The sequence below is a fragment of the Lichenostomus cassidix genome, chromosome 5 (assembly GCF_008360975.1).
Source record: "Lichenostomus cassidix isolate B80296 chromosome 5, HeHo_3.0, whole genome shotgun sequence".
Lineage (NCBI taxonomy): Eukaryota > Metazoa > Chordata > Aves > Passeriformes > Meliphagidae > Lichenostomus > Lichenostomus cassidix.
The window spans coordinates 36,894,556-36,909,261 of NC_139486.1; the positions used below are offsets into that span (position 1 = coordinate 36,894,556).

Sequence of the window (14,706 nt, forward strand, 5' to 3'; positions counted from 1 at the left end):
AAATCTGGCTTCAGCACCAGTTATAGCACAGTCTCCCTGTAACTCTTCATTGTCAACAGAGTTTATTTGTACCACCATCTGCATTTCCAAAAACACAATGAATATGCTGGAAAACACATAGGTCCCAGCACAGATTGCGGGACTCTACTGGAAAGTTCTTTCTTGCAAGTCTGACTGGATATACTGTATGCTTGTATTTCTTTCTATTCCAAGAAATAATGATAGCCCTTGAAATAAGGAGTAATAGGATGAGGCCTTGCTGAAGGGTTTCATAAGTAATCATAAATATGCTGACTTCATCAACCATTTTTATTCATTCTTTCCTGTGAGGTCTGATGTTCCTCTTTAAATAAATTCTGTGACATCTCTTCTCCAGTTATCACCTACCCTCTTGTGTAGTTCTCTTCACTGTGTTTTCTTTTCTCAGATCTGTAAGACTAACTTCTCATTTATAGACATTTACTACATAACGAAGAAAAAAGAAACACCAAAAAAATCCCAAATGAAAGAACCCACACACACTCTCAAGTGTGTTATCTTCCATTTACCATATATGGAAGCAATAGACAGCTACTCATGACAGGCTTTTTATCTATTTCTTTTTTAAAAGCCTCTCTTCTCTGACACTTCACTTGAAGGCAGATCTGCAAACCTGCTCCCATTAGGACAGCCTTCATGTTCAACTTCTCTAAAGGAAACAGATACAAAGGACAAATCCTGGTTTGGGGTTGGGGTAAGGAATCTGGAGAATGCTTTTATGTGGGCCTAATCTCTCAGCTCCCATTTTTTCTTTTTATGCTATGATCAAATGTTTACCCCCTTGGCTTCCTGCTCAGGATGCATCTCGTTGAAAATAAAGCCCCTTTGGTACCTTTTCTGCACTCAAGTCAGTCAAAATTCCCTCTTCTAAGCTATGACATTTCCTGCATACTGACAAGACTGAAGGGAGAAATCTCCAAGTTGTCTGATCACTTGAACCAAAACCCAGATGTTTGTGCTGCCAAAACTTCTGCCTCAGAGCATTTGTGTGTCACTTGTGCAGGTCCAATGCCACGTGTCACCAACAGCACACCATATCATTTCTGCTCCCTCTCCCTCCCTGTAACAAACGTTCAAAGCCAGTTTCTAGTTGACCTTGATTGGTTTATTTTAGTTTTACACTTTGTCCCTCACATACAGTCTTGTACTGTTAGATTTCTACAAAAATATCAATTTTTCAAAAGCAAAAAAGAGGGAAAGATATATTTTAATATATAAAAGGAAAAAAGCTAAATCTGACATTTTATTATATTCTTAAAAACATTCCAGTCTATTTACAGATGTGTAAAAAACAAAATCTCCAGGTCTCTTGGTCTAGCGAGAGCGTGCGCCTTGCAGGGGTTTCCTTGGTTCTCCTGTTTCCAAAATCATCTCATTAGGTGTCATATTCTATGATTATTGCCTCAAATGACAGCATATATAATTTTTTTAAAGTTTGGGAGCTTAAGGGAAAAGCAGGAAGAAGAGTCAGCATTTAAATACATAGCAAAATACTGTGCTGCAGACACGAGACAGTGAAAGGAGCAAAACCCAAGAGCATTTTGAACATGCTTTGTTGGCTGGTAGAACCCATCAAAGACCTTTCTTGAAACCACACCAAATGCCACCTTTTACAGCCAGACTAGGGGGCTGTTCTTAATTCATTTAGTAATAACATTTAGGGACCAAGAAGTTTTGCTGTTGTCTTGACACAATATATTTTTACTGCAGTAAAATTTTTTTACTGCCCAGTGCCAAACGGTAAATTTACATCCAAAAACTTTACACTACCAGGTAACAAACAGAACATCTTTAGAAGTACAGCATTTATTTTAGATCATGCATGATCAGTTATCATGTTACAGCCTTCTCTGTCCCACAATTCTGCGTGCTAATTAAAATTAGCTATGTGGAACCATAAATGAGTGTGGTGCAGAAACAAGGGTCATTGATTAGGAATTTAAAAGTAATCACAGCAGAAGTCTTGTTGCTGTTTCTCGCACAGGAGGAATGAAATCTATTGGCAAAAAAACTGCCACAAGTTAAAAAAGTAAGCAACTTCAGCCTACTGGAAATGCTCAGAACCAGATTCCCAGGTAAATAAATTTAAATCTGATGTAGTGCTAGTACAATAATTTAGTTACTCCAGACTTCTACTAGTTTAAAATAAGGTTAAAATTCCTTACTAGTTTAAAATAAGGTTAAAATTCCTTAATAATAAGCAACGTGTGTCTAAGTACTTACTGGGACTGTAAATCCCCTTTCCTAAGGCAGTCAGTGACAACTGTAAGACCCTACAGGACTCTGATAATGACCTAAACTCTCTTTTCCAAATCTCTACTACAGGACTTGTATGAAATAGTAAAATAGTAAATATGCAAGAGGCAATAGAGTTGTATGTAACTGCTTTATAACACACTGTTTAGAACGGCCAGGTGAAAAATCTTTTTTACGTTGTCTCTGGAGTAACTTTACACACACTGAGCTTGAAGGGCTTCTCTCCTCTGCGGCATCATATAAAAGAATAAAAAGATGAGGAAACACCCAAGGTACGTATATTCCCTGATGGATCTAACCTAGACATGGATCCAGAAGATGCAGCGTACTGAACAGGGCGTATGGTTACACAAACACTGCTCCCTAACTGTGGAAGAACATCACTCACAACACCTGCACAACCTCAGTGCTGGAAGGATGAAATTCCTGTATTACTGCATCACCAAAGATGGGGAATCTGGAGGGCGGGGGGGGGGGGGTGATCCCAGCTGCTGTTGCTGGAACAGTAAGACATGGAATTACATTCCTAAACATCAAACAAAATGCACCATCAAATTCTGTATAATTTTCACAGCAAAATTTTTTACCTTTTTGGAGCAGTTAAGAAGCCCCCCAGTCGCACCGTAACTTATATTTACAAACTTGATAGGAAAAGATTGTGTATACACTCATTAACAAATCATCTCTCCGAGGCTGAAAACTTCATTTGTCAAGAAAACTATGAAAACAGAAATTGTGTACAAAAATATAAATATCTTTACAGTCTGCAGGCCCTTCACATCCAACAGCTGAACAGTGAAGAGCATCTACAGGTTATTGAGTAAGCAGTGGCAGAGAAGAATAAAAAATACATCTTGTGATTCAATACTGCCCTATTTCCCTGGTAATGAGCGTTTTTGTTGACTTTTTTGCTATACACAGCTTGTGCAAATGCAGTGAGAAACCTCTGAGTACCTTTCCTGAATTTATAAAGAAATGAAAGGTTTGGAAAGCTATACACATATTTTCATATTTACATTCACATGTACACCTCGCTCACTTATGCCAGGCTACAACAGTCCTGAAAGAATTCCACATTTTCACAAAGCAATACTTGGTATTAACATTCCCAGCCACCACATACATCTTGAGGAATGACAGAAGGAAAGAAAATAGGAACTGGGAAAACACTCGAGCTACTTCAGCAATGTATTTAAAACTGTAGCAATAGGGTGCCCATATTTTCTTTCAATTCTCTGCAATTTTCCCTTACAGATGTCCTAAGCATCAAAGGGGGAAGTATTTGTGTGGGGACAGGAGGTGAAAGTGAGGACAGCGTTATTAAAGTTAACATACTGTCCTACTTCTAATTACATTGGGAAATATATTTTTCTTCCCCAATAAGTGAGTTATAAATGTTTATTAAAATTTTCTGTGCATAAGCTCTTAAAAAGTCTCTGCTAGAGAACTACCTAGCACCAAAGAAGCCTTTTCACTTCAGCCCTCTGCAATCTCACATTTCTGTTCTGCTGCTGTAAGTATCAACTTTGAGAGTAACTACAACCTGATTTCTGCACAGTTATCATATTCTGCAAATATGAAAACAAGCAAATGTGAACAATGCCATTTCTGCATAGATAATTTGCCTGGTACAAAAACAAATAATCCGTATTTTTTTCCCAAAAAAGACAGCTGCCTCCCTACTGGGGAGAGAAAAAAAAATCTCTTTTAACAGCCTCAGTTTCTCAGTCCCTTGACAAACTATTCCTGTGAAGAACCCAATTTTGGAAGGATACCATATGCCCAGCAATGGTTATAGATCTTATTTTTTGTCACGAGAAGGGGAAGGAGAACACCCAAAATACAACAGTGAGGTAAAAATACATCAACATGCTTACAATTTCATAACACTTATTTGTCAGTTTGGGGCCTGCCCCTGAGATGAACACAGTGCTGATGCCATACAGAAAACAAGTGTTGCAGACAGTGGAGGCTGCTGAACAATGACACTGGCTCACACTGCTCCAGATCTCTGTTCCAGTCTGATAAAAAACATCTGAACCTATTTGCCTGCTGAATTTGAAGGCAAGGTTCCAGCAGTATTCAACTTCCCAACAATAGGTGCTAACATGGGCATCACTTTGTTATCCTGTCCTTCTTGAAGAGTTGCAGGTAATGAATTTTTTACCCCACTAGGTGCTAGTTTTGCAACTACAGGTGCCAGTAAGGGCATCACTTTATTACTCTGCCCTTCTGAGTCCACTGGCAGACTTGCCGCTTTTAAACCAAGCGGTGCCAGCTTGGGCATGGGCCTCCATGACGTGTCGGCATTACTGGCTTCTGGATTAGTCTTCATCTGCAAAACTGGTGGAGTCACATTAGTGGCATCTGACAAGGTTGTTACTGTTTTGCCATTCCCACCACTGGTTGTGGACAGATTGGAAAGTGGGTTCTTCATTTCAGTACCTATCACTATCTTTAAGACATCTGCTTCAGATGAAGGCTCTCCGGAGTTCTTGTCCCCATCACTAAGGTCATCATCTTCCAAGTGCAGCAGGAGAGGGCTTAAAGAGCCACCACTTTCTGGAACTTCAGAAAGGTCCTTAAAACTGCCTCCCAAATGGCCAAACTGGAAGGAAGAGCCATCTGCAGTGGAGAGATCACTGGCTGTTCCCCGACGAGCTTCTGCATCTTGATGAGAGAAATTTGAGCTGAGGTTGCTGGGCAGCTCTGACATGGCTGAGGCATCATCGTTCAGCTGCTGGTTGAGAAAGGCAATTTCATTGAGCAGTGAAGTGAGGGTTTCATCAGTGTCATCGCTCTCCTCAATGCTGCTCAGTATCTCACTTGTATCCAGGTCTGCTTCTTCCATTGCTGATGCTACTTTCCTCAACTCCATTTCTATCCTGGAATCTTTGATCTGCAGCTTGCGGAATGACAGTTCTTTGGATTTTAATCTTTCCCCTCCAGAATCAACATCTTTCCTCCTGGCTTGGCTTCCTACACACTCACCAGTGCAGAGCTTTTTGCTGAAGGTTTCTGGAGGTTCCTTTGTACGTGATACGTTCCAGAGCTGTGGAAGGGCATCTTTATTTTCAAAAGAAACTTTTGTGGGACCTGTGGTATTTCTTCCATCTCCACCACCATCTCCCAGACATGGTTTGATTTTTTCATCTGAAAGTGCACTGTCACTCTTTGTAGTTTCAAGGGGTGCTACAGCCAAGGACTGTTCAGAGGCTGGAGTACCTGCAGCTGCTGTTACATTAGAATTTTTGTTTCGGTTTAGGTTTAGATTCATGCTTGCTTCAGCAGCCAGTGATGTTACATTAACAATCTTTGGCATCATGAATGAATCTTCGTTTTCTGCAAAACCACACAAAGCAGCATCCATCAGGATATGTGTTAACTGCGAGGTAATTCCTAACTAAGTTTCATTTCCTCACTATCAGGTCTTCCTCAAGTAAACTGCTATTCCCAAGTTAAATCGCTTACACAGCTTTGGTCAAGTGAAGCTCTTACACACCAATCGCTTAATTTTCACCTTGTAGAACAAGAACAAGCTCCAGTGCAACTAACTGCAATGCTTACAGTTCTGATGGTGATGCACAAGGTAATGAGAATTTTCCCTCTTACTGTTTTTTCTTGCTTTGTTTTTATGATCACATCTTGCAGTAATGTTTTGTGCACCACAGAGGCATTCCAGGGACTAAATGATTACTTATTTTCTGCCTCCAAGCTGTTCCCTGTTAACAGCACACAGATTTTTCCCAGCCCCAAATCTGAAGTGACCTTTCCTTTTTCATTATGACCAAATGACTACAAGGAAGTAGAAAGTGAGTGACTTGCTTTTTAGCACAACAGATGGCAAGCAGAACCCTGCTGGCAGGAACCACCCCACACCTAGACCCAATGTACAGGATGGGGTCCTGAAAAACAGCCCTCCCAGGAGCAGCAGAGCTGGCAGGGTATGGAAAGGGGTTGTGCCACAGTGAGAGCCTGCACGTTACAGGCAAAGATTTTCAGCAGCCCCACCACCACGCTGCGCTGAAGCTTCCCCAGTGGGATGCATTACACCACAGACACATCCCACTACCCACTTACTCTGACTTTGCTGAGAGCAAGGAAGCTCAGTGAGATGAATGAAAGTTAAAAAGCTCTAATTCATAACCTCCTAGAGGTTCCTCTAAACTGTGCAAAACATTTAATAGTGATTTTCTTTGAATACCCAGACAAAAACAATTACTTCCTAGTGAGCAAACAATTTACCTTCAATTTTACAAGGATAACGTTCCCTGCATGCAAGCAGAAAGATCCATGAAAAACAAAGAGCTTACCTGAACTGGGTGCTGTAGCTGAGGGCACTGGATTTCCAGCGACAGTTGACAGTGTAATAGGAATGGTAGAGTTAGTAAGGATTCCTTTTACTTGGACAGGAACTGTTGATCCTGGCAGCTGAATCATCACAGAAGTAATACCTTATCCAAGAAAAGGGAAAGAGGGGATAAAGTAGAAACAAGAGCCTTTCTTAAGCATGGAAAATAAGAGTTGTGCACTTCTAGGCAAGACTTTACATTATAATAACAACGTAAAGTAGTAAAACCAGAAATACAGACTGGTTATGTGACTAGGAATTTTCCCCTATGTTTCCCTAATTTCTGAATAGCAAATATTTAACACACTTACCTGTTGATAAACTGATAGTTTGAGTTAATGACATCAAATCTCTCTTATCAGAGTCAGGTTCTACCTCAGTCAAATTGTAAAAAAATATGAAATATTAAAGCAAAAACTAAATAACCTATTACTTCATAAACTGCTCTGTGCATCTGTGAACAGCATTATACTCATTTTCTTTAGCATCATCTCACATGATCCTACCTGGCTGTGCTGTCATGGTAGTACCGACCCCTCGAGGCTTTAATTCAGCCTGCAACAGCGTGGAGGGAACAGCTGCTACCTGCCCTGGGACCAGGGGGCTCTTCAGAGTAAGCACCTGTCCCTGTGGAGTCATCACTACGCTTGCAGCAGTGAGTGTGAGAGGGGCTGAGGAGTCTTCTGCAAGAAAAGAAGTATGTAAAACACTCATTTATTCTGGTGCAGCACGCCTGGATGGCAAGTAGCACCCTGCATTCCAGCATTAGGTACAGTTCTGGAAGGAACTCTGGCTAGAAGGTTTACAAGGCCCAGAACAAAAGCCCAAAACCTACGAGGGCTTTGGGAACTACATCTACACAGCTAGAAACAGTGTATACTATCTCTTCATGTAGTAACAATCCTAACTCTCCAGAACAGCATCCTGAACAACTATTGGAGCAGTCTGGCTGAAATTACAATGGGGACTTGTTCAGTGCCAAGAAAGAAAGAAAAAAAAGAAAGCAAGTTCTTTCATAACATCTAAATTCTGACGTGAAACTTCCCTAGGAATGGACAAAAATTAAGCTTAGTAAACCAAAATGATTGGTTGTCTGTATAAGTCCAAGGATACTTCAAGTATCTTATTATTTCCAAAATAAGAAACATCACCAGAATATTACAGTGGTGCTACAACTGAAGTTTGGATTTCTGTCATTCGTTTGTTCCTTTCCACATTTATGATGTGATGGTCTCCACAAATGTTGAACACTTCTCTGCAAGTTCTCAGCTACAAAAAAACTCTCAAGAGTCTGACAACTCTGCCATTTAATTGAAGAGCAAGTCTCCACCATGTTGAGAGCTAGCTTTTTGAGGAGGGAGGTTTTAAAAACTGAGTCTATTCTAGCAACTCCAGCACTCTGGGGGTTGAATTTCAGGTTTTGAGTCAGCAGAAAAAGAACTACCTTCAACTCTTAGAAATTACTGCTGGATTGCAGTGAAAGTCCCTGAGATCAAAGGACAAATTAGTAAGAAGTTACTTCCCATCACTCTGAAACTCTGAAGTCATGTTCACCTGAAGACCTCAGTACTGCTGGTCTCATCCTTACTGAAACCAAGTGGTTTCCACACATATCATATGGACATTTCCTGGTCCTATGCACAATTCTGTTTCAGGAGTGAGGCTGCCTGCACAAGCCAGCTGGCATTTTGCACTCCCACAGGGTGATGCTTCAATGGCTGTCTCCCCCCAATGCAGAACATGCATCACTTTTAGCCCACCTGTGGCTCGCACTCCTCTCCTGGCAAGTATCAACGGCTTGCCCCTTCTGTTTGTCATCGCTATCGGCGTTGGCTCTCTGGGAGGAGCAGAGGATCCTTCTTGCTGTGTGCTGGTAGTTGAGGGTGCAGCTGATTTCTGTGGCTCAGGCTCTTTCTTCTTTTTTTGTGCTTCTATTGCTTTTTGTTTAGCATAAATGTATTCCAGCTTCTTCAGGACAACTTCCTCTGTCTTTCCTACAGAAAAATTATCAGAGTCAGCCTACCTTCAAACTCTCTTTCCAAAAGTAAAATGCTGAAGGCAGAATTAATAGTCAGTTAAGATGACATTATTCAATTACTATAAAACAGATAACCACCACCCCCAACCAACTAAATAGCATACTTAGTATCAGAGGGAAGCAATTATCTATTTATTCCAGTATTATTTTTTTCCTTAAGAAACATCCACACATTTTAGAATTTACCTTCTACTTTGATAAGCGGAAATCAGCTTGGACAAGCACAGGCTCTTACTGAACAAGTACTAGTTGAAAACACCCACAGTTATGAAAAAATCCTCCCACCTCTTCTAATGATAAACACACAACTACTGGACAAAATGTTACCTTTACCTGGAATGAAATTTCTTGGACAAATGGACCCTGTTACTCAAATGACACTTGAATGTAAACTCCCATACTGTTTATCACTGCCATGAAAATTCTAATCTTGGACAAACACAAAGATTTTATAAATAATTTGTTTTCTACAAGTGAACACAGTTTAATACTATCAAAGTTCAAGGAACTATACTAGCTTGTTTTCTGCTTAGTATTTATGTTCTAACATCATACTACATCTTCAATTAAGTCCGTATTTAACTAACTGTCCTGAGAGAAGACATTTTCCTCATCACATTTGGGGTCTTCACTAGGAATGAAAAAGATCAGGTAACTACTTTGTGAAGCTATTAGCTTTCAATCTCTGCTCAAAAGGCCTCTCATACATTTCTGAATTACTAGACTTCACTAAAACGCTTTTTACTTTTATAAAACAAATATCTCAAATATGCATGAACTGATTCACATAAATACAGAAGATTTAAGTATCTTTCATTTCTACTTTAAAGGCATTCTCCTGTTTATATTCCCAGAGTGCAAGAAGAGTAGAAGAGTATTTTGTTTGCTCACACATTTTGGCACTGGTTGAAAAGCTTTCCTACACTTCCAAATGAGACAGACACAGTAAGTACGACATGAAATGTCTGGATGAGCAGCAGCTTCGAATCTACTGCAGTTGTGTTCTGTGTAAAGAGCTGATGCCTTCTAGCCACTAGGAGCACTGGTTCTTGGAAAAGCAGCACAAGGACAGTCATTTGCTATGCAAGGAGTCGGAGGTTTCGGTGCTGACCAAAGACAGCTGTATGCAACTGTGAAGGGCTGAGCAGAAAAAGCATTTCAGGGAGTGTCCAATGACAGAATGAAGTGACACCATCACCATCACTCCAATCTTCCAAAGGAACCCAAGCCTGTGGCTAGCAGCACAGAGAGCATTCTACACTTCCTTTAGGCATGAAGGAAAACAAAGGCCATTTTTATCGGCATGATGAGCCTACCATTGAATCAGAGCATAGTAGATTTTGTTTGGCAAAATTTTAAATGAACTTTAGGTGAACCAATTACACACCCAGATCCCCAGATTACTCCACCCATTCTCACTCCCAAAAGCCTTTTCTTTCATTATTACAGCAAGTCTGAGTCCAAAACCAGTCTCACCTGAAAGCGCAGATACTTTTCGAATCAGACTATCTCGTTTGCGTGTCAGTAATGTCTTCTGTCCAATAAACTTATCTGCCTGATCTGTCAGTCCTTGGATTTCTTCAAAGGCCTAGAATAGTATCAGAAAACTGATTCGCAACCAGTGACGCAGAAAACAATAATTTTCCTTTGCAGAAACTTTTACAGAATTTATTTACAAATTTTTGTAATCCTGAGAAAATAGGATTGAGAGAAAGCACGAAGTACCATGGAATGCAAGCTTTCCCTAAATGCAGGCTGAAGAGTGATAAACATCTTGTTTGAACTTCCCCCAAAGGTCAGCAATTTTTAGGAAAAACCCCCAAACTTTTATCTCCCCATTTCCAGGTACAGCTGATAAGCATAATTATGTATCTACCACTCATCTTTCATTTCCTGCCATTTACATCTTTTCAATTAAGCTTTTAATGTCAGTACAATGATAATGGAATGCCATCTTCTTGAGTATTGAAAAAGTAAACCTTCAATGGATTTAAAAATTTCCTGATGTACACAGTAAACCACTAAGGAAGTAAGACATAACCTTCCATGATTCACAAAGAATTCAAGGGAAGGGCTAATCCAAAAACATGTGTCCATGTCAACAAGACTAAGCTTTTAGGAATACAGATTCTTGCAGGTATTGTTTTATTCTAGAAAGTCCTGCAGAAATGACAGAAGTTCCCTCTTCACTGGGACTCACTTGAAGAGTTCATACTGGCGTAATTACTCTGCCCAGATTAAATGATTCTCCTCCCCACTTAAGCTCCAAAATACCTACCTGCTTGAGAATGTAGCATTTGGAGACCTTGGGAAGGTTCTGCAACCCCAAAACTCTCTTCAACATGTCAAAAAGACCTCTCATTTCATTACGTCGCCGACGCTCATTTGCCGTGTGTGTCTGGCGGTAATGAGCAAAGGCTTCTGCCTGCGACTTCAGCTTTCTTTTCCAGGTCTGATGTTTCTGTTGGAGAAGTAACCAGATTGACCAGTTTAAGCAAAGAAGGCAGTGTAATGGCAGACAATGTTCAAATGCATGCCAAAAAAAAAAAAAAGAAAAAAAATCAAAGATTTACAGCCTTTCTACATACATCTCAATATTCCATGTCATACTATCCTGCTACTGTGTCTTCCTGAAAGTTCAGAATCAGAAGCACACGCAGTAAGAAATGAAATGCTGACCAAGGAAGTGACCAACATAATCACATCAATCCTAACGGAAAAGATCGTGAGTCCCTTCTGTTCATAAGCTTTCCTTTTTGGCAACACAAGGCTACTTGATAAACCACAGGATTATACAAAATCACACGTTTGAGCTGAATATTGAGCTGAATATTTTTATCGATTGTCAAGAAAGTCTACTAATGAATGAAAAAATTACAGCAAATACAGGAGACTTGAATGTTTCCCTGGTGTTAAACTAGTTTGATTTCCATTTTCTTTCATAGGTTCATAAGTGTTGGAGACACTGTAAGTCAAAATGTGAAAGATGGCATTGACAATTATCACCCCAGACATCCACCAACAAATAGAATGTGGCCAAAAGCCTGTGGTTTTGAATTTGCTTAAGTTTCTAGAAAGACTGCCAGACAACAAGCAAACTTACTCATCTTCACAGATTTGAAAGTTTGTTATGCCATCATTACTCTTCCAAGTTTTGTACAACTATGCTATTTATTTAATGGGGAAGCAAGTAATGCAGTTTTTTAGGTAATTTTAGGTCTGCTTCAAACTCCAGAGCATCAGTGGAAAGACTCCTCAGATCTAATGATACTATTTCTGAGCCTGCTGGCCTTAGGAGGAATCTGAAGACTTATCTCCTGAAATCTGGCTCTTGAGATCCATTCTGCCCTCACAGGCAGACTTGAGCACAGTATGGCTGCATCTACTCCTATGTTTGCCATAGGGTCTAGTCAAGAGAGGGCCTTACAACGTAAATTCAAGGGCAGAGAGGAGGATACACCAGGAAGGTGAGGTAGACAGAGCATCCTGGAACCCATCCCTGTGTCAGGCAAAGGCATACATCCCAGTCTGCTCCAACACGTAAGACATACACCAGGTCCCCACTGCACCTCAAAGCCCCACCCCACCACAGGAGGAAGCTCGAGAGCTGATATCAAGTATTTCCCAGATAGTTATGGACAGAGAAAGTGGCTTCAAAGCCACCCGAAAATAAAGCACAAGTTTCTGAAGAGCTGCAGCGAGTTTTGGTTTGAAAGGATTCTGTGGTATCTTTAACTTGCCTAAACACATATTCAAACTTCTGTTTTCAGAAATCCTTCATCCAGTGCTGTGCCTATATAATCCTACATGTCTTCTTCAACACATGAAAATAGTTCTCATTTATTATTTTAAGTGTGCTGTAAATATTATTCATGCCAAGAACACAAAACCTAAGCAAACGCAGTCCTAAATAAAAGGCAGATCTTCCTCCCATAGATAAAGCTGAATCTGAAACCCACTGATGCCAGCACCAGCCCTTTTGCTTCAAGGAGATTTGGACTGAGCACCTCCCCCCAACAAATACATTTGGTTTCTTGCATTTAATCACAAGTATCTGCAAGGCAGATAAAGCACATTAAGAGCTGCACGTGACATGAAAGTTTATATTTAATATGGAGGCGTGATACTAAAAGGAAAGAGGAGAGCAAGCATATACCTTTGAATGTTTTTCTGATAATGTTTCATCCGAAGAATTAGGAGGATGGTATCTGGAAGAAAGGTAAAAAGTTTTTCCCAACGCTACTCATCTCATACACTCTACTCCCATTAACTACATTCCAGCAGTCTAGAATTGCCCATTTTTATGCCTTGAAATAAACTTTTCTTGTGTAACTGCATAAAAGCAGGAGACTGTTGAGTTTTCTCAAGAAAGTGAACTCTTATCTCCAATGCCATCATCCTGGAAATAACTGAGCTGTTCTGAAAGCTGTGAAATTATCTCATAGTGCAAAAGACAGACTATTTCACTATAAGATAAAGAGAATAAATTCAGTTTGTGACTGCTAGCTTAATAAAGTGTCTTTTAAAATTACATTTTATTCCGTTTTTAATAAACACAGATTTAATATAGATGGCAGTGCAAACCCTCCCCCACCAAGAGCCACCAATCAAAATCCTCACATTTATTAACATTCCTAATACATAATAACAGCAGCTTCCTCATATCTCAGGAGCTGCAAGAAAATAAAGAAAACACACATTTGAAAATTATTTTTTACAAAACATGACATTTTTTTTCTCTCACTGAAAGATCTTCACAATTGAAAGCAAAGTCAGCACCTAAGGATAAAAGTCAAGCTGTATCATTAAAAGGGAGGGGGAAAAAGATAACTATCTGGTAGATATATAATATCACCAAATAGTTTTTTCAAGGTTTCTAAAAAAAATATCTTCAAACAAAAAAAAACTATAGATACAATGTTCTCCATTCCTCTGTTTGATGGAACTGCAAAACAGCCATGACTATCGTTACATTCCTCAAGTAAGCCATGCTTTTATTCTGCCTTCATCATTATAAATGCAAGGGCAGCAACAGTAACAAGAACAAACCAACAAAAAAAATTACACCAACCTATCCAACCATGGCAGACTATCCGTCAATAAGAAAATACTTTCTTTGCTGGGGCAATAGTCCCAAAGACAAATCTTTCATTTACAGGGTCAGGGATTAACCTAATTACTGTTCCTGCCCAAAAGTCCACCAGCAAGAATAAACAAAACTTGCAAAATTACATTTAAAACAAAGACAACCCTGCTACTTTTCAGTTTGCAGGAAGGGAGGCTATTCACTCATTAACTTTACAAGACAAGATACATCCCCATAAACACCTTAATTAGAGGGGAAAAAGTCTAAAACACCTTGGAACTACTCTTAGTTCTGCCAGCACCATCCTCACAGTCACTGGGAAGCACCAGTGCTGATGAAGGCCGGACAGAAGCCTTGCTTTAGCTTGTCATCACATTAGAGCTGCTGTTTAATGGGATCACTCGACAGCAGCTCAGCAATAGGATACACAACTGTATGAAGTGCTCTCAGGGGTGCTTACTTCTGGTCGGAGGGTTCGATATGAGCAGCTGTGGCCTTCAGACGGGCAATGTTAATCTTCTCTGAAAGCTCCTCCACGGTCTCAATGTCCACCTGCTCGTCATCCTCTCTGTATTCACACGCATCCTGGAACAGGTTTTGTTTTGTTTTTTTAAAATGAGTCTCTACTTAGCAATAGCGCTCAGGCCAAAACAGTTTCACTTCAGTCTCAAATGAGATTACATTATAACATATAGAACCATCAAGGAATCAACATCTCCAGCTACACTGGCCAATAAACAGTGCTAAGCAGGTGGTTACTTTTACTGTACCCTCCAGGAATTCCTCCCACTAGCAACTCTGTAAAATGCATTTTGTTAAGGGAAGAACCCATCTCTGTCATTTATGCTTTTATTATGGGTGACATAAAAGCTTTCACAGGGCAGAGTTTTCCTGCTTCTATTTTCAAGTAAGATCAAACTGCCTTTACAACCTACT

The 14,706-nt window shown here is 40.0% G+C and overlaps 1 protein-coding gene across 12 annotated transcripts in view; it reads right to left on the bottom strand.

The window, feature by feature from the left end:
• Positions 1–1,122: 1,122 nt before the first annotated feature.
• The window catches only part of MGA (MAX dimerization protein MGA), a 60,378-nt gene continuing 46,794 nt past the window's right edge, over positions 1,123–14,706 (bottom strand). For 8 of the 12 annotated variants that reach the window (XM_085062372.1, XM_085062373.1, XM_085062366.1 and 5 more), the window contains 8 exons: positions 14,231–14,355; positions 12,841–12,892; positions 10,963–11,148; positions 10,161–10,272; positions 8,407–8,640; positions 7,153–7,329; positions 6,609–6,749; positions 1,123–5,637 (listed from right to left, as the gene is read on the bottom strand). In XM_085062372.1, coding sequence (XP_084918498.1) covers positions 4,337–5,637; positions 6,609–6,749; positions 7,153–7,329; positions 8,407–8,640; positions 10,161–10,272; positions 10,963–11,148; positions 12,841–12,892; positions 14,231–14,355 — 2,328 coding nt within the window. In that variant the 3' untranslated portion in view covers positions 1,123–4,336. Of the gene's footprint in view, positions 5,638–6,608; positions 6,750–7,152; positions 7,330–8,406; positions 8,641–9,190; positions 9,316–10,160; positions 10,273–10,962; positions 11,149–12,840; positions 12,893–14,230; positions 14,356–14,706 lie in introns of those variants that run through there. The other 4 variants (XM_085062374.1, XM_085062370.1, XM_085062375.1 and 1 more) reach the window with 3 other exon arrangements.